We start from the raw sequence: 25,089 nt of genomic DNA on the forward strand, positions 1-25,089 counted from the left end.
TACCGTAATATACGTAAGAGTAGTGCAACCACATTTTCGGTGCGGCTGGCGGGGCGGCTAGCTTGACTGCGACTTCGTAAGTGAGGGCTCACTTGACCGCAGTCCCATATCGTTCATAACGGCGGGACATAGTGTCACATTTTCTGTTGCAACGCTGACAACTGCTAGGATATCCCTCGTCTGAAATTTTTAGACTGCTTTAACTCCCATCACAAACTCACACGCACCCACAATTTGCATGCCATAACAATTACAAAGTCATTTGAAAGAGACTGCAATTAAAAACGGGCTTGAAATGACACCTGAAAGCTACATTAAAACACAAACCAATGATTTTTTTTCCAGAATGACGTCTTATACGTTGATATTTGTTTAAAAAAAGTATTTTCATCCTTTATTAGAAGGCATGCCTGACTTTTAGTGTATAAAAATATTACAAAATGTCTTTACTTTCATCTCCTTTATCTCCTCACGAGCATATTCATTGCTGTCTAGTGTCCTCTTGTGGCTAAAGGGTGTAACTGCATACGCGATGTTGTTAAGGTCTTCATTCAGGTCACCGATTAAGATTTATGTCTACAACACGGTAACGTTTACATTTTCCGAGTCTTTCGGCTAATATATTCTAAAAGCAGTTATCAAAATAACTCTAAAAATAGAGGAAGTTGTAGTTGCATATGAGGATCACCTGAGGGCAACAATTGCACACGGACGTCAGTGAAGATATAAAAAAATAAAAACAAATCATTACATAAATGCTCTGTGAGTACACACGTTTTATTTTGCAGCAAGTGTCATTTGTGGATGGTGAAGCTATTTAGCAATGAACCCTTCGTTTTGAAAACGTGTGCAGTAGTGGCTTTGTAGCCCAAATGGGGGAAGTAGTGAGCTTTGACATTCATTGTTAACCGCCTTCATATTAAACAGCCGAAGAAGAAAACCGGAAGCGTCTGGTGCGCATGGCGCTCTTTGAATAATATTTTCTTCTCTGCTTATAAACACAACTCTCGGTTTGCTCGAAATCGATAATTAAGTTATTCCCACAGGATACAGGTACGTGTATTTAGCAGCATGCAGCACTGAGTTATCTTTAACTAAAATCTCTGAACAACAACAACGTAACTCAAACGTCGCTTTCAAGCCATTCATTTCTGTGCTTGTTAGCCGGCTAGCACGGTCGTCTTAGGATCGCTAGTGCAGTAATAGAAGAGCTGCTTATGTCAAACGGAAACGTCTTAGTCAAGATGCATTTTCTGTGCTGATTATCTGTGGACCGAAAACTCGAGTGAACTTGATAAAAGTAACTGAACTGCGACCCTGCATGCTATGCAGCGGTTAGCGTTAGCATTCGCTTTAGCGGTGACTTACAGTGACATATACTTTCTCATGAATGTTAACCGCCACTGGCAGACAGAAAACAAGCTAAAGCTAACTTATATTAAAAGTACATTTCATTTTCCAGTGAAGCATTAAAGTGAAGAAGTTACTGATGTGTTATTGATGACTCAGTGACACGTTGCGTTTTGGCTAACTTTAAACAGCAATAAGATACGTTATACATTTTAAATATCTCGTCTTTCCCCCCTCTCATATATATATATATATATATTTCTGCTGAAACGTTATGCGTTTTGTATGCTACAGTGGATCGTATTTATTAAATTAACTTTGCCACCAGATTCACTTGCTCATTGATATATCAACCCCTCATTTAGTTCTCTGCGATATGGAGGCTGATTTGTATGACGAGTTTGGGAACTACATCGGTCCAGAGCTGGACTCTGACGACGATGATGATGACCTGGATGCAGAGGACAGAGACGTCGACGAGGTATGCTTAACACTCAAGAACCAGCAGTAATTACCAGGTAGTACCGAAGTTCGTGTTTGCAGTGTATACATGAGTTTGTGGTATTTACAATTTGCAGGGTGATGAAGATGACGAGGATGAGCCAGCGGATGCTGATGATGATGTCCCTGGCATGGAGGTGGTCCTGCATGAGGACAAGAAGTACTATCCTACAGCAGAGGAGGTCTATGGGCCTGAAGTGGAAACTATTGTACAGGAGGAAGATACACAACCACTTACAGGTAGGGCTGCTTAAATTGATCTAAAGATGGAAAAAAAAAACCTTGTTGACCAAAATCCAAGGTTTCTACATACAGAAAAGAGGTTTTTGCCTTCTCTCAACAGAAAATTACCAGCACCATGACTAACATTATTATAAATGTAAAGTCGGCATTATTTTAAAAATGGGCTTTAATTTAGTCAAAAATAAAAAAAAATGATAGGAAAATGCTTAGACTTCTGTCAAGTAACAGATGCTCATGGCTTTAACTTTGAGGACCAATCATGCTTACATGTGTAGTCACTAACGAGAAACCCCGAAGGTCTTGTCATCTTGGTCGAGCTGAACTTAACAGTGAATTTGGGTTTGTTAGGAAGCAGCATAAGTGGAAGAACATAGATGGATGAAAACAGGCGCAATAGTACACTGGGCAAAATTAAAGGAAAATGTAAATGTTTTGAAAACCCACAGATTCCCTCTCTGTATTTTCAGATACATTTTAACAGTAGACTGGATTTTTCTGTACTGTAAACATAGTCAAGGAGTGCAGTCTTAAAAATGCTTCTTTTCATAATCCTGTACACAATATTGTCTTTTTACTCCTTCCAGAGCCGATCATCAAGCCTGTGAAGAACAAGCAGTTCACCCTGATGGAACAGGAGTTGCCTGCCACAGTTTACGATATGGAGTAAGAAATTTTCAAGTGTTTCGTTGCATCTGAAAATGCAATTCAGCGTTTCACAGACTGATCTCGTGTAATATTCTTTACACATTAGTCCATCTACATGCATTTACAGTGTGTCTTTAGCAAGCAGCATTAACCCTCTTCTCCCTCGCCAGATTTCTCGCAGATCTGATGGACGGGCCAGAGCTGATTCGTAACGTCACCCTCTGCGGTCACCTTCACCACGGCAAGGTTAGAGTCTGCCTTATTCCTGCTCCGGGCTCAGGCTTCTTTAAATATGCTCTTCCAGTCGTGGTCCTCCTCCAGCATGTAGCCAAGCGAACATGTGTTCCTAAGATGAAAAATTGAACAGATTTGGAACATTTTGGAGCATATGCTAATAACATGGCTGCACTTTAGAGCCATCTGTGGCTCACGGGAATCTAATGAATGTGTTTATTCCATTCAGACCTGTTTTGTGGATTGCCTGATTGAGCAGACACACCCAGAAATCAGGAAGAGAGATGATGTGGATGTGAGTGTTGTGTACAATAATTCAAAATGTTTGCAGTCTGTTATACATAAATTCTGTATATGACAGCTGAGACCAACATGATCTGTTTTACTTTTTCAGCTCCGGTACACAGACATCCTCTTTACCGAACAAGAGGTGAGTGGCTTGGTTTAACAGCTGTAATGCTACATAGCATTCATTACTAAATAATTCTATCAATATTTATAAGTATCCAGAGTCTATTTAGCCTGAATATCTTCTTTAGAAGACTGTATTGATGTTTTCCTTGCTTTTGCCTGATCCATGTTTTTATAGAGAGGGGTTGGCATCAAAAGTACCCCTGTCACAATGGTCCTGCCTGACTCCAGAGGAAAATCCTACCTTTTCAATATAATGGATACACCAGGTATTGTATTCACACTGGATCCTTTAGTTGTTAGATGCATATTTTGAGGTTTTATAGAATGAGCTAAAAGTTGCTGACAAAAAACATAAAAACTAACAAGTCTACTTTTGTGCTTGTCCTCCCATAGGCCACGTGAATTTCTCTGACGAGGTCACATCTAGCATCCGCCTCTCAGATGGCGTTGTCCTCTTCATAGATGCAGCAGAAGGAGTGAGTCAACTCCTATTTGCGGTTCTCCCAAACCAACACCATCTATATCTTTTTATGTCATTATACGTGTGTTCTTCAGCTGCCCATAGATCTCACAGATATTTGTGTATCTCTGCCCAGGTGATGCTGAACACAGAGCGTCTCATCAAGCATGCAGTTCAGGAGCGAATGGCGATCACCATCTGCATCAACAAGGTTGATCGTCTCATTCTGGAGCTCAAACTGCCGCCCACAGATGCTTATTATAAACTTCGCCACATTGTAGATGAGGTCAATGGTTTGCTGAGGTAATACTGGGAACCCCTCGCTAACAGTGTCTGAAGTGTTTTATGTGATTTTTTTTTTCCCCCCCCAAAGGAAATTATCATAAAAATATTTGTTAATAATAAATATTATTGTCTTGGTGTATGTTAAGTTACTACGTTTAAATATTTTCTAATATGATATCTTGGTGGTATGAGGTAGTGTGAAGCTTGCTAGCACTGCACTGCTGACAATAGCAGGATTCTTTATTTTGTCAGGCGGTAAACATGGTCGCAGCAAGAATTTCTTTTAAAGGAAAGCCACATTAATCTGGAACTGACCACCCAGTGACACTGGTTGCTGATTGGCTATTTCTCTTCCCTCTCAGCACATATTCTACAGATGAGAACTTGGTGGTGTCTCCTCTCCTTGGAAATGTCTGCTTTGCCAGCTCTCAGTACAGCATCTGTTTCACCCTGGGGTCCTTTGCAAAGATCTACTCAGATACCTATGGTGAGATGACTTTTGGGCTTATAAAGTAGTGAAATCAGTGCTTCACTACAGCAGTATTAATATATTGCTGTTTTTAACCATAAAGCTTTGTCTGAATATAGAACCATGTGTATTTCTGCTATTTTGACCCAATTTAATTCATTTAAAACATGTAAATGCATAAGAAACATGGCATCCTTATACAGTTTATCTATTTCAGTTTTTATGTGTTGTTTATGTTTTGTTAAATGAACCTTTTTTGTTTACATAGCATAGTTGATGGATTAAATAATTTCTGGTTTCTAAAGTACATTCGATAAGCTAAAACCATAAGATTACAAAATACTCTGAAGTTAGGGGGCTTTTAGGTTGTAAATCTAACAAGTGCTTATGGCTTTTACTGAAAGCTGATGTATAATATATCGTTTTGATATTTTTCTGTCTTGAAAAATAATCTTAACACACGTGATTTTGATTTTTAAAATGGTTCAGGAAGCCTGAAAAACAAATGTCAGAACTGAAGAATCTTAGTTCAGTCTGGGGGCTTCAAAGCTTCGACTTTCATGTGACCAGCCCTACAAAAAGCCATGACTTTATTTCATACACTGCACAGTATCCTCTTACCCTTTCTCTCTCTGTTTGTAGGTGACATCAACTATAATGAGTTTGCCAAGAGGCTCTGGGGAGATATTTATTTCAACCCCAAAACGTGAGTAGCTAATGTGGATACGCAGCTACGCTCTTAATACACCATTACTATTATTACTACTACAGCAGTTTTCTCCTCTTCCTAATTCAGTCGCAAGTTCACGAAAAAAGCTCCCAGTAGTAACTCCCAGCGCAGCTTTGTGGAATTTGTTCTGGAGCCTCTCTACAAGATCCTCTCACAGGTTCGATGCATTTAACGTCTTATTTATTTATTTATTTTTTTAACATATGCACAACCAGGTAGCTCGGTACATTCTGGCTGCAGGAAGGGTGGGATGAACTCGCAAAGCTCTGTGTGTAATCCTTACCTAAATCCTCTTTGTGCCTAGGTGGTTGGGGATGTGGACACGTCTCTCCCTCGAGTTTTGGATGAGCTTGGTATCCATCTGACTAAGGAGGAGCTGAAGCTGAACATTAGACCCTTGCTGAGGCTCGTCTGTAATCGCTTCTTTGGAGAGTTCACTGGTATTGCCCGATTTATTTATTTTGTTTTGTTTATATATATATATATATATTATTATTTCTTTCTTTTTTTCAACTTAAAATACTATACAGGCTTGTATGCTTGGCTGCGTAATCAATAAAGTAGTAATAATACTATAGACTATTAGCTTGTCTGTATTTTGTAGCTGTAATCTGTAGATTAATGGTCATTCTTTAGAAAATCTGAGTCTCATATCTCCAGTACATCAAATATTGAAATCTTGGCGCTTTTCTTGCAGGCTTTGTAGACATGTGCGTGCAACACATTCCTTCACCACAAGAGGGTGCTAGGAACAAGATCGAGCACACCTACACCGGAGGTCTTGACTCAGACTTGGGGGAAGTCATGGCAGAGTGTGATCCTGATGTAAGTTTAATGGAAGGTCAGGTTTGTTGTGTGCTGAGAAGATGCAGCAGTTAATTACTAAAGGTGGCAGTCTCCTTCCAGTGGAATTCTTTCAGGTCTGATGCAAAAAAAGTCAAAGGGCTCCTTGAATTGCTTGAAAAACACAAATTGTTAATTGATACCTTTACTAAAAGTTATGTTCCAGTGGTTAAAACTTTCCACTTCTTCATCATTCCTCTTATGTTCTCATGTCTGTCGTCCTCAGGGTCCTCTGATGTGCCACACCACTAAGATGTACAGTACAGAGGATGGCGTTCAGTTCCATGCTTTCGGTCGGGTGCTGAGTGGGACCATTCAGGCAGGTCAGCCCGTCAAGGTCTTGGGAGAGAACTACACACTTGAAGATGAGGAGGACTCTCAGGTCTGCACTGTGGGGCGTCTCTGGATTTCTGTGGCCAGGTATACTTTTAAAGCTTGAATTCTTTGTTTTGTCACAAATCAGGGATTGGTTATTAAAATTTCAGTTCATCCCACTATTTTAGGTATCAGATTGAAGTGAATCGAGTGCCCGCCGGCAACTGGGTTCTCATTGAGGGCTGTGACCAGCCGATCGTCAAGACCGCCACAATCACAGAGCCCAGAGGGAACGAAGAGGTGGGAGATCGGCAGAAAAATATGCCCAACGTCTTAGAAAAATAAAAAAAGAGTCAAATCCAGATTCTCATGTTTTTTTTAACTCTGCCTTTTAGGCTCAGATTTTTAGGCCGTTGAAGTTCAACACAGCATCAGTCATCAAGATCGCAGTGGAGCCAGTGAATCCATCAGAGCTGCCCAAAATGCTCGACGGACTGAGGAAGGTTAACAAGAGCTATCCTTCTCTCACCACAAAGGTATGACATCACACATATTTCAATAGTTTTCTTCTTTTCTTTTTTTTTAAATAACAGCCTGAGCCTGTTATTTTAAAGTCAGTATGTTTTAAAAGATTTCAGTGTAGTTTTACCTTTGAAAGGACAAACATTGGAAGTGTCACTGCTCCAGACTGTAATCTAAACAACAGTTAAATGAATTGACTGGTGTGTTTGTCTTTCAGGTGGAGGAGTCTGGAGAGCATGTCATCCTGGGGACAGGAGAGCTTTACTTGGACTGCGTCATGCACGACTTGAGGAAGATGTACTCTGAAATCGACATTAAAGTAATTTTTCCTCCGCATTGCTTTACTAATGATGTACAACTTGTGGCATTTATTTCACGTCTCGTAATGACAACTTTAGGGACCACGAGAATTAGTAAGAAAATTTAAATGATGAGATTTAGTTTTTGCTGCAATTTCCCTGAAAGTTATTAGGCTGTAGCTGGAATGTTAGTCTGTTAAAGGGGAGGAAACGGTGTGTTATCCACTCCGCTGCCAACCCAGATGTGCTTTGATGTTTTTTATTTTGTGGTTTTTATTTACTTTTTTGGTAGAAAAATGAAACATTGCTTTCTATTTGTAATTTCGCTCCTCGTCCCCCTCAGGTTGCCGACCCTGTTGTGACTTTCTGTGAAACGGTTGTGGAGACATCGTCCCTGAAGTGCTTTGCTGAGACGCCTAATAAAAAGTACGTGTCGAGGGTAATATTTTTAGATCTTATCCAAACAAACAACAGCATGAGGGCAGTCTGGGATAGATTATTAATATAATTTAGAGCACCCGGCTCTAAAATAATTTTCTTTTTAAGTTTTAAAGTTTCAAATCTAATGCATGCTGTTTTGCAGTTTGTAGTGTTTGATGTTGAGAAGTTAAATATGTGCACTGTTCAGAGTGTTTCAGTCAGTCTTTCCCTTGAGCTGAGTGTCTCTCCAACCCATAATTAGTGATTGATAGATGTATGATATGATTGACAGGAATAAGATCACCATGATTGCCGAGCCCTTGGAGAAGGGGCTGGCCGAGGACATCGAGAATGAAGTAGTGCAGATATCTTGGAACAGGTAGGTGAAGACATTACTCTTATCCTCACACGTATAGAAGATAGAATGAACTAAAATTATGTAATTTACTTTTTTATTTTAGACGTGTTAATTTCTTCCTTTTCCTTCTAATATGATACCAGGGTTATAAAATACTTAATACTTCAGCGCCATCCTGACCAATATTTTATTTTCATTTATCTTATTGTAAAAGTCTACAGTCAAGCGGCGCTTCACAAATCTAAATAGTTTACAACATGGAAACTGCTGGCAACACTCAAGAAACAGAAACAGATCAAATTTAGATTTTCCAGAAAAGACCTAAAAAGGAAAGAAATGCCCAGTTGATTAATGGTTTGGGGTTTTTTTTATTTGTAAATGAAAGTAAAATGAACTCATGCCAGAATGGTGGGCACATAGAATGAAAAAGGAAGGAAAGAAAGGGTTCATGATCCAAACAATACCACATTATCTATCAAACGCAGTGAAGGCAGTGTTATGTTAGCGGAATGCATGGCATCCAGAGGCACTGGGTCACCGATTGCTACTGATTTTGTGACTGCAGCAAGAAGTAGCAAGATGTTTTTAAGTTATAGAACTATAGTTTCTGCTCACATTCAGTTAAATACTGCAAAACTAATTTGAACATTACAAGAAAAGATGCAGAAAAACGCATTGGAGCAGCTTTTTAAGGTAAAAGACATGCACGTGTTCTTAGATGGCTAACTCGGTCACCTGACCTCAATACGGCCGAGTATGATTTTGGTTTTTTTTTTGTATATATATTTTTATTGAAGGAAAAAAAAGGACTTGTTACAATAAGGTGCATTGCTATTATTTAGTCCCCCCCCCCCAAAAAAAAACAAAGAGAGAGGAAAAAAAAGAAGAAGACTTTTTCTTAGTCCTTTTGTTTTACATTCAGATAGCGAAGAAATGAACTCGGTGGCTTGACAGTACATATTATGAAGTTGAGGGTCAACCTGACATTGTACGATACATGGGAGATACACCAATTCAGGGCTGGTCTTACCTAAATTCAGGGCGGATGGGGGACACAAAGCTAATCCATTTATTCCATATTTTGTAGAATTTGTCTTTTCGAATTTTTAAAAAGAATGTCAATTTTTCCATTTCAAATATTTCAAAAAACACATTAAACCAATCCTCAAGTGTTAGCGGAGTTGGATTTAACCACTTTCTGGTTATTGGTTTTTTGCTGGCCACTAATAGTGCTTGTAAGAGCTTTGTGTCCCCTCCCCGGACCGAGCCAGCAACCAAGCCCAAGTACAAATTTACAAATTTATCTTAAAAACCTCACACAGAGTTTTATGAATTCCCAGCCAGTAATTTTTTAAGTTAGGGCAGTCCCAAAAGATATAGTAATGATGTGCCTCTTCTGATCCACATCTTCTCCAGCATTCCGCTGTCCCATTTTTATATTTAGATCTATATATCTATTTATTTAGATTACTGAAGCCAAAACTAAAAGCACAAGGCCAGGAAAAGCATCTCAAGAGAGAGAACTATTTTTTTGTGCCAGACTTTATACAATCAATGCTGGTATTTTACATTAAGGTATTAAAAATAATCCATGCATTTAAAATTTGGACAAACATTTTACAGTTGGTTCTATTGGTTTGTCGATTTTTCTAGCGCTTGCACAAATGAAGGGACACTGTATTAACAAAAAAAACCTCAATGGTCAATGAAAGTCTATATTTTAGTCACATCTTAATTGCCTCTTATGTTTCTTTTTCTTTAAAATGTATTACTGGTATTCAAGACTATTGGGTGAAGGAAATGTGAAATACAAAAGCAGCTACTGTCACCAATATATCTATTTAAAGTGTATATAAACAACTTTCTGTATTTTAACATTAAGGCAATATGAAGAACAAACGTCTGTGCATTATGAATGTATGTCTTCATTTTTTTTTAAAAATCCTCCATGCTATATTGATCAAGTCACTTACAGTAATTGAATCATTCACTAAAAGCATGGATGAATTTCTTCCTCTCTCTGACATGATTACATGCATGAGTGTCTATGGTGCTCGAGAGAGGCTTCCAGTCAGTACATGTCTGAGCTCATTGGTACCCAGCAGAGCCAGCATGGGATACTCTTCCTCTTCCATTAACCCCTTTACCCCCCAGCGAGCCAATATCTTTAATGTTACACAGTTGCACAGTGGTGCAGCCCTCTTTTCAACTGGGCTCTGTTCTTTTCTCATGACAGGAAGAAGCTGGGAGAGTTTTTCCAGACCAAGTACGACTGGGATTTGCTGGCTGCCAGATCTATTTGGGCCTTCGGACCAGACACTACAGGACCAAACATTCTTGTAGACGACACACTGCCTTCTGAGGTGAGGTTTTAATTCAGCCATGCAGCTCAGTCACAACAGTGTGTGCGCCTGTTTGTCTATGCAAAGATTTAATGCTAGACGCTTTTTCCTACTTGAGCACAGACTCTTCAAAACAAAATAAAACTCTTTGACAGTTTAAAAAAGCATCCAAAAACATAACAGAAAATGGGGCTTTTAAAAGCACAAAATTCAAATTGTTTTTATGCAAAAGAATTTGTCATTTGAAAAGCTGAAACCCTGTGAGTATTTGGCAGTTTGACTTTTTTCAGTCTTGCCGAAATTCATGCATTAACAATAGAAACCCAGAGGAGCATACTTGCACCAAATCTCAAAATCCCCCATATTCATATGAACATCTGGATCTGAATTAGTTTGTGATACTTCAAGGTGATGACACTATTTCTTCACTTTTCAAATTAACATTTGTGTATATGAGACATGGTCTCGTTTTTGCTCGATTCCAATCGGGAATTTCAATCACTTCTAAACTGGTCCAAGGTCCACATCTGGTTTAAAAAAAAAATCATGCAAATGAGCACAGTTTTTTGAGTAGCTTAGAGACCGACAAACTGAACCAATCAGAACTTGTTGGCAGTGCTCTTAAACCAGGGGTCTCAAACTCCAGTTCTCGAGAGCCGCTGTCCTGAAAACTTTTCCATGTGTCCCTGTTGCAACTCACCTGAATACAGTTAGCAGGTTATTAGCAAGACTCTATAGAACTTGACTGCATGCTGAGGTGGCAATTCAGCCATTTGATTCATGTTACAGCAGCTCATGAGTGAATGAACACGGTGCAATAAAAGAACTTTTGGAAGTACATTTTTCCAAACACTTACATTTACTTAAATTGACTTGAGTAGGGTTTGGGGTTGCCACTTAAGCATGCAGTCAAGTTTTGTTCTCTCTGAATGACCTACTAATTTATTCAGGTGTGTTGCAACAGGGACACATGGAAAACTTTCAGGACACTGGTCCTCGAGGACTGGAGTTTGAGATCCCTGCCTTAAACTATGCCGTTATATGAAATTTGTGACAGTAGTTTAGTTATCGATGATTCATTTTAATTTTTATTCTATAAGATCAAAAAAATACATTTCAAAGAAACAAAAGTTTAGAACATCCACTCCTGGCTAGCTGTGCTTAGTTTCTACCCGTCAAATCATACAAGGATATTGAACTGTCAAGGTTTTAGCCAATCCTCCATCAACTTGTGTTTCACCTACAGGTGGACAAAGCACTGCTTGGTTCAGTCAAAGACAGTATTGTGCAAGGCTTCCAGTGGGGCACCAGGGAAGGACCTCTGTGTGACGAACGTAAGTTCTCTCTTTGATCCCCGCACCACTGAAACACGCTGCTTCTATGGAGAAAATCTTTGTTTTGTTTGGATTGCATCTGGTGCTGGAATTTCCTCCTAACCTTGTAGAAACTGTACTCTGTCAAAATGTGCCTTTCCTCATCAGTGTTATTTAACCATAATCGTGTGTTTTGCTGCCTTCAGCCATCAGAAATGTCAAGTTCAAGATCCTGGACGCGGTCATAGCTCAGGAGCCTCTCCACAGAGGAGGAGGTCAGGTCATCCCAACAGCAAGGAGAGTGGTGTACTCTGCTTTCCTCATGGTGAGCTCATTCTTCCCCCGATCCCCATTCTTCTCATCTGCCATTAGCTTCTCCAGTTTTTCCTTTCACCTGCACTTTCTTTAATGTTCCATTACCTTGATTAGAGTATGGATCTTTGCTGATGTGCGGTCTTTTTAATTGCAGTGTGATAACATTTCTCTTTCATGATGTTGGCTTCTTTCCTCATCTTCTTTGGCTTGTATGCTGCTGTTTTCATAAATCTGTCAGTCAGCTGTACATGCCATTGCCGTATTTTTAATTTTTTTTTCTCCAGGCTTTTGTCCTTGCTTTAATGTATACTGTCCCTTATGTCTCAGGCCACTCCGAGGTTGATGGAGCCATATTACTTTGTAGAGGTTCAGGCTCCAGCTGATTGTGTGTCTGCAGTTTACACAGTGCTGGCTCGAAGGAGGTTTGTCTGTTTTCATTATATATCGATGTAGGGTTTAGTGCAAAGCAGTGCAAATATTAGTAAATACAAATTCCTTCTGCTTTTTAATTATTGGTGTCGTGTTTGTCATTAATCAGGGGTCACGTCACCCAGGATGCACCAATTCCAGGCTCTCCTCTCTACACAATTAAGGCTTTCATCCCAGCCATCGACTCGTTCGGCTTTGAGACAGACCTTCGCACGCACACACAGGGTCAGGCCTTTGCTCTGTCTGTGTTCCACCACTGGCAGGTAAGATTTAAAGACATTAACTTGCTTTCCAGCTCATGTTTGTTCAGTAAAGTCAGTAACAACATCAGTGAAAATCCAGGTGGAAATGCTAAGAAAACGCAGACATTCAAGGAGCTTTGGAGACGTCTAGAGGTGTCAGACTTACACATGGAGTTTGGTACGCGCTGTACTTTAATACAAGTAAAGAAAAAGCTTAGATTCATTGAGAATGAAATAATGGCCAACCCTCACCTGCTTGCACCTGAGGAGCGGAATAAGATTTTATCAAAAGAGACAAAAAAAACCACCCCAAAGATACGGTTAATTTGTGAATTTCATAGTGAATATTCACTAAACGACAGCGTGATTTTTGGTTCGTCTGCTGAAACCCATGCACTTACTTGCACGGACAAACTCTGACACCACATAAAATTATGGCAGCTTGTGCAGCAGAGTGACCCACGTCGTGCACATGTCTGCCACTCTGGTTAAAACGCTTTTGATGTGGAGTAGAGGGGAGTGTTGAGTCATTACGTTTTAAGTATAACGTGGCTGTCCGGGTATCTTTCTGCACATGTCTGACATGTGTTTGTGTCTGCACTCTGCAGAGCTGTGTCAGGGAAAATTAACTCTACTTAGTGTAGATTAATACTTTGCTGCTCTGAAATTAATCTGAAAGAAAAAAGGATTATCCTGGATGGAAATATTAAGTATTTTTATACTCCTAAGTTTTGTTTTATCCTCTTGAGGTGAAAATGAAAGTGTGACAAGAAGCTAGGCATGAATTATTTATTCATAAGCTTGTTGAAATACTGTAAAAAGATGTATTATAGGTACACTGATCCTTTGGGACATGAAAAATAAATGAAACCCACTGATGACAAATGCACACAGGGTTTTTTTTTCCTCCCTCGTAACTTATTTCAGTCAACTTGTTAGGTTCCAAAGTATTGTGTGTAGTTTTTTTTCCCTGAGAATATAAATTACCCTTCATGTTTTAGGGCAGTTACCAACTCAGATTTCCCCTGGGAAAATTCCTAATTTTATTTTCATTTTTAAAACTGCAGCAGAAATATTTTGATATTTTGCAATTATGTGAACCAGTGTGATGAATTATTTCCACCTAGCTCAGTTGTAGAGTGTTTGGAGAAACCCTCCCTCAAAAAACAAGGGAAGTCCCCCCCAGCAGACTTCCAAGATGAAGTACCAATCACCATGACCACCTATCCTTTAATGACTCTTCAAAAGGCAGCCTCTCTTTCTGTAACCGATACAATCAACAGTATTAATGTTCACTGCTGACTAGTCCTGCCAGCACATATAGATTCAGCTGTCCCAGATAATAAGAATATAGCACAGTGAGCTATGCTGTTTGCCACATTTAACTCAAGAGGCTATATTGTGCCTCCCTCATTAGTTTGATCATGTAGTGCCAGTATTGGCATGCTATCAGTGCGCTGCTGACTTATTCTTGTTCGAGGCTCCCATCCATCTGTTGATTAGGCTTCAGCCATGCTATTGATGATATTTTTCCCCTTTTCCTCTACTTTTAATCTCTCCTCGAGGCTGAGAAAGTCTTAGTTACTTGCCTCACACTACTTACTTCAGATTCAAGCTTTCCTCTTCTTCCTGGATTTAAGAACTGTATCACATCTCACTAAAAACTTTCAAAGGTTATCCAATGAGTTAGTGGATTTAATAAATTGTTTAAAAACCTTCAAACTAATTTCTTCTGACTCAACTTGTTAACAAGACGCTGATGCCATGTCGGTCACAGACGAAAAGAGTGACAGCACTTTCACGTTGCGCTTTCCATCATGTTGATGGACGCACCCCTGACTCAGTAACAAAGGGACAGACTTGCAACTGAATCAGATATTTAATGAAATGCCCACTCAGCTTGTTAATGCTCTGAGTTTGATGTGCTTCGCGTTGTCAGATTATTTCACAGATTGTGCACAGTTGAGTAAAAAGGGGAAGAATTGCCATGTTGACCAGTCACAGCTGCCATTTGCTCTTTCTCTCTTTATTTTTCACCATGACGATCGTGTTTGTCTTTCAGATTGTGCCCGGTGACCCTTTAGATAAGAGCATTGTGATCAGGCCCCTCGAGCCTCAGCCTGCCCCCCATCTAGCCAGAGAGTTCATGATCAAGACCCGAAGACGCAAAGTGAGCCTTTTGACCACTTGTTCATCGATACTTCTATAAAATGTGCTTGTAAATTGTCTTATTTTCTTTATGCTATCTAATTATTTTTTGGGTTCTCCGAAGGGCCTGAGCGAGGATGTGAGCATCAGCAAGTTCTTCGACGACCCTATGTTGTTGGAGCTGGCCAAACAAGACGTGGTGCTCAACTATCCCATGTGAGATCACAGCATTCACTGCAAACTCCAGCAACACCACCAAGACCTCTGCTGCTCAATGAACAGCAAATCCTGCTTGTTTTAGAAGTTATGGGGTATAATGTTGCTACACCTTACCCATTGCAGAGCAGCTGTAGTTGTCAAACATCGCAGAAGTTTGTTGCTTCATCAATCTCTTGTATTTTTATTTTTTATATGTACAAACTGTCATTGTTTTTGTAGAGGAAAAAGAGACATATGGTGTTCGATCTAGCGTATGTCTAAATAAAAGTTTGTAAGTCAAAGGTTGAGATGTCTGGTTCTTTCTAGTGCTGCAATCTTTTAACTTAATTTTACATTTCAAAGTCAACGTATGGGTGTATTGGATTTGAAACACCTGGATGGGAATCTTCAGTGTTTGTGTCTGTGGGTGAAAATGTTGCTTAGTTGGACTTTTTGCTGATGGCTTGAGTGAGCGGTGCGTGTCTGTCTGGAACTCAGTGTGGGCAGTGACTGATAGGTTGTGGGATGATTTGAGGCAGCCAGGAAGGAAGCAAAGGTTAGGGTCACATGACCAAATAAAAGGGGGAACAAAGGAATGATGGAGCATATCAAAGGAGACAGATGTCATTGGATTAAATGTTTGGTCTTCCTTCATCTTGAGTGTGTGCTGTAAACTTAAAAGGCCTGGAAGTGACACAACCCAACAAATGACTTCTTCCTATGGATGTAGTTTCAATGGTGTGTAGAGAATGTGGAGTGGCTCAGGTAATTTCAGGTAATTAGACGAAGGGGTAGGGTTATCCAAATTTGTGTCAGGCTAATCAGCAGTACATTTACAGTGAAATAAAATTGGCCCGCTGTGTAACTTTTCTGTAGCTGTGAAGTTGTGTGAATTCAAATTTAACAGGAAGGAGCTAAGAATGTAAAATGAACAATGCCAGGATTTTTTTTTTAAAGGTGTCAATAACTTATATAATGCTGTCATATAAAATCCACTTTAATGATGTGATTGGGTTTTTAAGGATGCTTCATAAATCATAAATCCATATATAATAGTTTCTAAAGGCCTTGGTTATGAGTTTTCAGTTGCCCAAGTATATTAAGAGCTCATCTATAGGCAGGATAAAATTTGGCAAACAATACAAACTGCCTTCTCAACTGATGGGATCACCAGAAGTCAGTTTATGTAACTTACAGAGTATAGCATTACTTAAATGCAGGTTTGATATTTTTGGGGGGGGGGTTTGTATGGGAATTGTTTTCCAAAAGTTTGGTGGTGCAGTATCCCAAATAACTCCTTCTGAAAAATCCAATAAAAGCATGAAGAACTGCCTGCAACTCAGCATTTAGGAGACCGTCTTTTTGAGCAGTTTAAAGTTACACAATGAGTGATCCTCCAGCCAAATCAGCAGCAGAGAAGTGGATAATGCTGCAGGAGCAGTTTGAGAGGCACCATCTGCTGTGAAACTTGATTTCAAACTGACCACAGCCACTGCGCTTGGTGAAAGATGAAACTTTCAAGCCTGTAGGGTGTAAGCATTTGAACACAAAACCTATATACTGAGTACATTATCACTCTAAAGAGCAGCTTTTAACTTCACTTCAGGACACATTGGTTGGCGTATCTTGTCACACCTTCGGAGCACAGCAGTGTCTGAACAGCTCGGTCCTTCATCACTCACCACTGACAATCCCTCAAACAGTCCCGGAGGTGATGGAGATTGGGAAGGTTAGCCCTGGAATAGGAAGAGTTGAAAATGGCAAGCTACTTTTGACATTTGGACTGAATGTCAATCCTGTTCAGGGTGACAAGTGATTTTTGTGTATTTATTTATTTTTGGCAAATGTGGGTAGATAGCAGGGGTGGGGTGGGGGTTTCTCTGCCCTTTACAAATGCTTCAGGGAAGGAGAATTGAAAGGAATTGGATATTTGTGAACAAGAACTCACTAATATGAGCAGCGAAGCTTCCTTTCTCATTGATGTATTTAGATGCAGGTTCTGTCAGAGGTTTACATCCAGTTACCTCTGTTCTAAAAGAATATGATCAACTCTGCGCATTTGTTAAGTAAGCGTGCACTCAGACACGGTCCCATCACTCCTCCCTTATGTGCTGGCGTGAGATCGTGCCTGGCCCCGGGCGCAGAGACGGATGGCAGCAGTTCTTGCCGGTCTGAACACAAGGCCCCGGAGCAGTCATTACAATCTGTGGTCCCTGTGCTAAATATAGACAGGAGCAAGGTTCTGCCGTGGTATAGGGCCAACTAGGGGCACTCTCCTCCTCCTCAGTCAGGCCTTTTCCTTTGCATCTTCATCTGATTTCAACATCTCATCAGTCACCCTTTCCCACAGTTTGTCCGTCCTCTGCTCTTACTTTTTTATTCGTGCTGTCCTTTCTCACTGCAACTACACACCTCTCAGGCTCTGCCATGTGTCTATGACTCAATCACACTTGTCTCTTCCTGCTAACATCATGAGCGGATCTCTCCCTCTGGATTATCCGGCACAACGTGGACAGCTATAGGCACTGAGAGTCCAGGCAGACAGTTTCATAATAAGAATCTGTTTATAGCGAAGATGTAGCCACAATTATCTACTCGCTGAAGGAAGATTATGAAGGTTGAGTCAGCCTCCAAACAATGTCATGACTACAGCAACTACAAAGAAGGCAAAAAAGAAAAAAAAACTATACAAAGTGAAGCAAAACAAACAACGAGTACTTTCAGACTGGATGTCTTGCTGCTTTGTTGAGGCCTTTCATACGTCTGCACCAGGGGCCTGCTTTCTCATAAGTAAAAAAGGCAGTCGATCTGAACGATGTTTCCAAACCTTCCCAGAATATATCCTATTGCTCCTCCTTTCATATCTACCTTCCAGCAGATCCATGAAAATCTGAGGTAGGGGATTTGATCTGGCACACAAAGAAACACATGACTGTGTGACTCCTGCACCCGCGGGCACCCAAAGAACCAACAGTACTGATTCATTTCCTATCAGGGGATCCAGAGGTTAGTTCATGCCAGAGTTTAGCTCACATACTCATTGAGGCTGCACATGCATGGGTGCCTGCAGAATCAGAGAGGGTGGATGGACTCGTGAGCCACCCCGCCTTTAGAACAATGAAGCTGCAACCTCAAAGCTGCTAGCTGTCTCAATTTGCCAAATGAACCATATGTGTTCCCATGCTTGAGGCCTTCTAAACAAGCAGATTGAGACCAGACGTGGGCCCTCACTCAGTGGTGCGATTGAGATGGTAATGAATGGTAGAACACCTTGAAGTGATCCAAATCATTTCATGAATTACTCATCTGTAAGCCCCTTTTCACTGTAAGGAATCGAAGAACCCTGATCCCTTCAGTCACTTCCTTAGATATCGTTTTTGTTTTTTGCCCTTCTCCCCCGTCCCTCTTCTCAGCTGTTTTTCTTTCCCTCTTTCTTTCTTTCTCCCCCTCTTTCCCCCAGTCAAGTCTGTCCCGTATTCAGCAAGTGAAAATAAAATAAACAATAAAAGGTGAATCAAATGGACCATTACGGCAAGGCTGGGATGGTCAATTTGGTAAAGTAAATCCGTTGGGCATCTTTCTTCGGCTTTAGACAATAATTCTGATGGCAAAAGAGCCAAACGGGACAGGCAAAAAAAAAAAAAAGGATATCATTTGCAGCCCAATAATTATTCATTGTTTTTTGTCAATGGTTAAATTAATTAACCTAGTTTTTTTTCCCATATAAAAAGCCAAGTACGTCAAATTGACACTTTATTTGTTCTTTATGGATTTGGACCACAAACGAAACTACACCAGACTAGACCAAGACTAATCTTGCTAAATAAAGACAGTTTTAACTTTGCATTTCTTTCTTTATTTTTTAGGGGGTTTTTTGTATTTCTCCAGTTTGCTTTTATGGGAAGAGAAGTGTCCCCCATTTGCTCTGAATTAAATTTCCTCTTGACTGCTGTAAATATTTTTATAATGTAAACAAAACATTTTTTTAGCAAAACATTACAAACATTCTGAGCATGTTTTGAAATTTTTTGATTTTATTTTTAGATTTATTTCATAAAATGTCTTCTTTTAGACTAGCTGAAAGAAAATTCACATCTACACTCACCGGCCTCTTTATTAGTAACGCCTTGCTACTACTTGCTCTGTTGGATCCTCCTTTGCCTTCAGAACCGCCGTTATTCTTTGTGGTATAGATTCACCGAGGTGCTGGAAACATCAAGAGATTCTGGTTCATTTTGACATCATAGCATCACAGTTCTGCTTTAGGTTTGTTGATTGCACATCCATGATGGGAATCCTCCTTCCTGTCACATCCCTAAAGTAGCTTATTTGGATTGATATCTGGTGACTGTGGAGGCCATTTGAGTACAGTGATCTAATTTTCATGTTCAAGAAACCAGACTAAGATGATTTCAGCTTTGTGACATGACCACCATAATCTACATGGTGGTCATAAAGGAGTGGTCATGGCAGATCCATGTTTTCATGCTGTTTAGTATAAATTCTGATCCTATTTAAATGTTGGAGCAGAAACTCAAACTTAGACCAGGCCACATTTTGAAGTTTTCTGTTGTCCAGGTCTTGTGAGCTCGGCTGCTGTAGCCCACTGGCTTCAAGGTTCAGCGTGTTGTACATTCAGAGATACTCTGCATTCTCTGTAAATCCTCGAGATGGCTGTTTGGGAAAATCCCAGCAGATCAGCAGTTTCTGAAATACTCAGACCAGCCAGACTGACACCAACAGCCATGCCATGTTCAAAATAACATATGACATTGTCTCCTCATTCCGATGCTCAGTTAGAACTTAAGCAGGCCTTGTTGACCATGCCTGATTGCTTCCATGTGATTGGCTGATAGATTAGATTTGCACTGATGAGTAGAAAACATGTTATTTTTATTGCACTATGACAGGCTTGCAAAACAGAAAGAAGTATAATTACTATAAGTCATTAATGGAGCAAAATCAACTGTGAGGACTATTTGTTGTTTGTGAAAAATGGATAGAATTTTCCCCAAAGCCCATATTTTCCCAAATCACGGTCAAAATACATATATTTTTTTTTTACCCTTCTATTAAATTTAATAGGTAATAAAAATATATTTCCAAAACCGAATCTGTAAATCTTCCACCCCAGTGTGCCAACAAAAATGAAACGATGCCTTTGAAACTGGGTTTATCTAATATTGCCCATATAAGTGTTCCAGAGTGACACACATTTTATTTATAATGCCTCATTGCTATACTAAGGAAATACACTTGCAGTACAATAGCACATTCCACCCCCCACCCCCCCGTCCCCGCCCCCAATATATCTGAGACCCCACCAGCGTCTTCCGTTAATTGTGGATAAGCAGATTAAGAACATAAACTCATGGCAATACTAATTTGAATAAATAAATAAGTATTACCTCTAACATTCCCAGTGCTTTTTTATAAAAATATATTAAATGTTGTATTCAAATGATACCATAGCAGATAATTATCCTATTGATTATTCCATTATAAAACAGCAGAAATACGCCGAGCCTCTAACTGTGATATCTGAACGGCTGCACCACAAACAAAGACTACAAGTACAAACTGCCCTTTCCTTAGGCAGATGTTTATGGACCCGAGATGTGTGACCTGTCGGGTACGCGCACTACCAAAGACACGTACGCGCAACATCGCTGCTCCCCTCCTGCAAAGATGGGTCTCCAAGCTTACAGTCAGAGACTCCAGCTGTCACTCATCGATATCCGCGTTCAGCTAATGTCAGACTGCATGTGGAAAACGGCGAAGGCTCCGTTCCCGATAAATACGAGACAAGGACACCGCTGGATGGAGGTGGACCTCCAGTGATCAACAGATCAGCAACTCCACTGTTCACTCCCCCTGTGAGGACAAGACGAGGAACCCGAAAGACAACGCTGGAGCCAAATGGCACATGTGAGCCGCTGACGTATTTATTAGCAAATTCTCGAGCCGGTCATAGTGATATGGACAAACTAGCGCTGAAGATTTGGTTTTAAAAAGCCGATACAGCTGTTATCAGAGCTGGTGTGGGTTCGGTTCTTGTCAAGATGACCAGACTATTGTTTAGCATCGCTGTAATGGAATGGGCCCGCAGGAATTTTGGCACCGGTTTTACGCAACAGACCACATAGTTGAATCGACGTAGCTCGACCGAAGACAGAATAGCGTGGCTGGCATGGACAAAGACTGCTTACACATCTCGTAGTGATGCTCTGAGACTAAATTGAAACCCAATAGTGAAACATCCTGCTGGTTCCTCCCGAGAAGTGGAGCTGATAATCAACGGCGGGATTCAAGTTTGGACCTCACCAAGTCCAAAACGACCTTTCCCTCCCAAAAAACGGATCATCTTATATCTTAAAGCATCCTCACAGACTCGCATAGCGGTAAGAATACGCCTGTCAATTGCTGTAATAGTGTTACAGTGTCCCTCCTTTGTTCCTAAAGGGGCTAATTTAACCCAGCGGGCACCCTGCTAAGGTTGCTTGGGGGGGTCATAGACGCACCATTTGGCACCATAACGCACAGAAGACGGTTTCAGCTTTTCGTTTCATTTCTGTTGGACCGAATCTCCTCTGTTGTTTGGCATGTGTAACAGAGTGGTCAAGGCCAAGCTGTGAGCAACAAGAAATCAACTTCTTTGTACAAGTGTGCTTTGGGGAAGGAGCTGCAAACGACACGTCTAATTAATATAAACTGTCAATTCAGAGACACATATCCGCACAACAGAAAACAAATATAGGTTAAAAATCCACGCTGTGTATGCTTTGAGAAACAAAACCAAACCCATTTATTCTCAAATCATATCAGCATGTAGACGATGTAGAGGGCGGTGCAGGGATTCTCCTCAGGGTTTCGTTAAATCCCGCAGGAGCTTTTGAGATTAGTTGAATCGCATGCAGATTCTATAACGGCATTATTGGTAAAATCTTTGTTTTGTATAATTAATGAATTGATTTCACAAGTATTGGACGTATATGTATAGCTTTTAAGAGGTTTGCATTGATTTAAATTTATGAATAGAATTTTGGCAACATTTGAATTATTTAAATTAGACCAAAAATGTTATCTGCATCAGTAAAGCTCATTATAATTCAGGTTTATTTCTTATGAAATGTGCTTAAACTAAAAGAATATAACAATAAGGTTGTTCATACCATTCCAGATGTAAATAACTGTGTATTTAAAAAATATATATTTTAATATAAAAAAAATCAATTCAAATCAGAATATAAAGACAGCAAATTAAAAAATAAATAAATACCTAAAAGCACTCCCCAGGTTTTTGTGAGTGTCTTTATCCGTGGTGCTCCATACCTACATATATTTGCTGATTCAGGGATTATTTCATAAATCCAGAAGTCAATATATCAAAAGTAACATTCCCACCACTTAAAGCTGAGAAGCAGCCAGCACCCAGCATTATTCACCATGATGAGAAACCCTTTCATTGTGCTGGACGTCTTTGAATTATGCCGCATTGGCTTCTCTGTCGAGCATTTGTCAATGCCATACGAGCAGTGTCTCACATATGAGCCTCCATAATGAGTTTCTCCCCCTGTGCTTCAGAAAAATCCTCGCTATATGTGCAGCTATTGTGATGGATTTGGGATATTGCCAGTGAAAGAGCTTAGGGCTAGTGAGTGATGCTTACTTTGCACATAACATATGGATGCTATGTATTTATTTTGAATTTATTCCTTGGTAGGATTCTAAGAGCAACATGTCAACCTCCATTTGCCCTCCATTCTTTGTTCTATATTTCCATCAAGTAAATGCAGTTTTGGCATTTCACAGCCTTGCAAACTATAGATTTAATTAACATTTTCTGCATGTGAAACTACTCTGCAAGGCAGTCCATCTGTGCTGTTGGATTCTCCCCCCACCTTTTTACCCTTGTACCCCACTGGAGACCATTATTTAACTCTCACTGTGCATTGGGGGTGGAACCTACGCCAGTATGGGAGGAAGGGAAGGGAAGTCCACCCCTGTGTACTCCAGCACTGCGAGAAAGATGAGGAGCACATTCTCTTTGGCAGCAAGAAAATGCCCCATCAGTTAGTATCATGATGAATGCGTTACTGTCCTCTTTTTATATTCAATACAATGCTTTTTTGCATTATTTCACCCCTGGGGACACTAAAGAAACTCATGACCTGGCAGATATAAGTGATAAATTGTGCATGGATGTTTACTAAATGACCAGAAGATGTCCCAGAAAAGTTGGAGATATGTTACATTAGGTGTCTGGTAAGTTGATTTATCCAATCGATCAAAGCAAAAAAAAGAGAAAAAAGCAAAAAAAAAAAAAAGCAAAAAAATGAAGTAAGAAAGAAGAAAAGTGCTGAGCCTTTACAGTAATCCCCCCAAAAATGTAACTTTAAGTCAAGTCCAGAAGAGACAAACAAAAGAAAAGAAAAAGACCAAGCAGGCTATCCGCTCTGCTGAAAAAGCATGTGATGATTTCCAAATCGCAAGATCAAAGCTTGAAATTTAGAGTGTACACTACAGAATGTCACGTACCTGAAATGAAAGAAATGCACTAGTTACTGAGGACGTGTTAAGCTTAAGCTTTGATTATATATGCATTAAAATATGTATATTTGAATGTACCTGTACAAATATGTACATATGTAAGAAACATTTTACCTTTGTAGCTGGTGGACGTGGGGCTATATTCCTAAATACTTTAAAGCTGCACATTTTAAAAGCTCCATGTGTAAAAAATGAAAAAGTTAATACATGTTATTAGTCGGATTGTTTCAGTTGAATGAGTCTATTCCTGTTGCTTGGCTCAGGACCAAGCCACAGGATACAGTGTATTAAATGTTCATGTATAGATCTCATTATGGCTTACTATGAATGGTCAGTACTGCAGTATAATGTAGAATGCATTAGCATTGTCTTCTTTCAATTTACAGTTAAAATTTAGTATGATGCTCCTTAATTAAAATGAAGATGCATTCAAGTTTCTTGAGCCTTTGTAGGACTTTTGACGAAAACAATATTTTGCATAGTTTGAGGATCACAGCTCAATGGCGGAGAAGTCAATAATAATTTTTTTCGGATTCAAAATAAAATCTTTGATGCCAATATTACTACACAAGAGTGGAAATGTAAGAAAAGTTTATAGATGTCAGTTGGATGTTTGAATCATAAAGAAGTGAAATATGTTTGCTTCCGAAAGTCTACATACATCTTATTGTATGATTCATTATCTGTTTTGTAAAATTTCACAATGTATTTTTATTCTATGAAACAGGTTAAAAATTAGCAAAACATGTTTTCTTGTATTAAGTTATTTTGCATTAGTTTGATGCTCCTGCCCATTTTAGGTTTGACACCACAGTATTACATACTACAGTATTACATGTCTGTGAAGGTTCTCAGTCATCCAGGTCATCGTAGTCAAAGGAGCTTGCAAAGAAAAGCATCTGGACTTCTTTAAGTTACTTGAAGATGTTTCACTTCTCATCCGAGAAGCTTCTTCAGTTCTAAGGTCACTCCTCCAGATGGTTTGAAAGAGGAGTGAAAGAAGCCATCTATGACCACTGTGAGCGACCATCTTTGAACAGAGGCGGTGGTTTACGACACCAACTGTCTGCCATCTATAATCCAGTTTTGAGTTCCCTCCCCAGACGCCTTAACGCCCACTCACATCCTGGGCCATCTGACCTCAGGAATTCACATGATAAGGTGGGGCCAGGTTTCACAATGAGCTCACCTGAAACCCTGGCTGATTGGGACCCACACCCAGATCATCAGGGGGTCCTTTTGTCCCTCTGTGGGGGGATACTCCCACTAGGCTTATATCTGGGACTCTCCACCATTTGACCTTAGAACTGAAGAAGCTTCTCGGATGAGAGGTGAAACGTCTTCAAGTAACTTATAGAAGTCCAGACGCTTTTCTTTGCAAGCTCCTTTGACTACAGTATTACAGTGTATTTTGTTAGGCACCCAAGATAACAGCAACAATGAAGCCCTGCAACTCTTCAAATG

At 39.9% G+C, this 25,089-nt stretch overlaps 2 protein-coding genes across 4 annotated transcripts in view; both read left to right on the top strand.

The window, feature by feature from the left end:
• The first annotated feature begins 898 nt into the window (after nucleotides 1-898).
• Nucleotides 899-15,377, top strand: eftud2 (elongation factor Tu GTP binding domain containing 2). The gene is made up of 28 exons (XM_004552347.5): nucleotides 899-1,053; nucleotides 1,716-1,831; nucleotides 1,929-2,091; nucleotides 2,679-2,757; nucleotides 2,910-2,985; nucleotides 3,203-3,268; nucleotides 3,368-3,403; nucleotides 3,563-3,653; nucleotides 3,781-3,863; nucleotides 3,984-4,150; nucleotides 4,495-4,619; nucleotides 5,244-5,307; nucleotides 5,398-5,488; nucleotides 5,636-5,771; nucleotides 6,029-6,156; nucleotides 6,401-6,594; nucleotides 6,678-6,789; nucleotides 6,885-7,025; nucleotides 7,229-7,330; nucleotides 7,654-7,736; nucleotides 8,023-8,109; nucleotides 10,325-10,451; nucleotides 11,677-11,764; nucleotides 11,950-12,068; nucleotides 12,386-12,480; nucleotides 12,597-12,750; nucleotides 14,792-14,899; nucleotides 15,002-15,377. Exons 2-28 carry the CDS (start codon nucleotides 1,727-1,729, stop codon nucleotides 15,095-15,097), a joined length of 2,916 nt encoding a protein of 971 aa, XP_004552404.1. The 5' UTR covers nucleotides 899-1,053; nucleotides 1,716-1,726; the 3' UTR covers nucleotides 15,098-15,377.
• A 5,374-nt stretch (nucleotides 15,378-20,751) lies between these two features.
• gjc1 (gap junction protein gamma 1) overlaps nucleotides 20,752-25,089 on the top strand; it is a 44,587-nt gene continuing 40,249 nt past the window's right edge. For 2 of the 3 annotated variants that reach the window (XM_076883370.1, XM_004552348.2), the window contains exon 1: nucleotides 20,752-21,476. The gene's annotated coding sequence lies outside the window, so the exon portion shown is untranslated. The remainder of the gene's footprint in view (nucleotides 21,477-25,089) is intronic. The other variant, XM_012919374.2, reaches the window with a different exon arrangement.

The sequence above is a fragment of the Maylandia zebra genome, linkage group LG4 (assembly GCF_041146795.1).
Source record: "Maylandia zebra isolate NMK-2024a linkage group LG4, Mzebra_GT3a, whole genome shotgun sequence".
Lineage (NCBI taxonomy): Eukaryota > Metazoa > Chordata > Actinopteri > Cichliformes > Cichlidae > Maylandia > Maylandia zebra.

What these genes read in the sequence shown, in the direction of transcription:
- eftud2 (XM_004552347.5), top strand. Translation starts at nt 1,727, where the DNA reads ATGGAGGCTGATTTGTATGACGAGTTTGGGAACTACATCGGTCCAGAG. An exon ending in GAGGTCAATGGTTTGCTGAG is followed by an intron (nt 4,151 to 4,494) that starts GTAATACTGGGA and finishes CTTCCCTCTCAG; the next exon opens with CACATATTCTACAGATGAGA. An exon ending in GCTGAGACGCCTAATAAAAA is followed by an intron (nt 7,737 to 8,022) that starts GTACGTGTCGAG and finishes TATGATTGACAG; the next exon opens with GAATAAGATCACCATGATTG.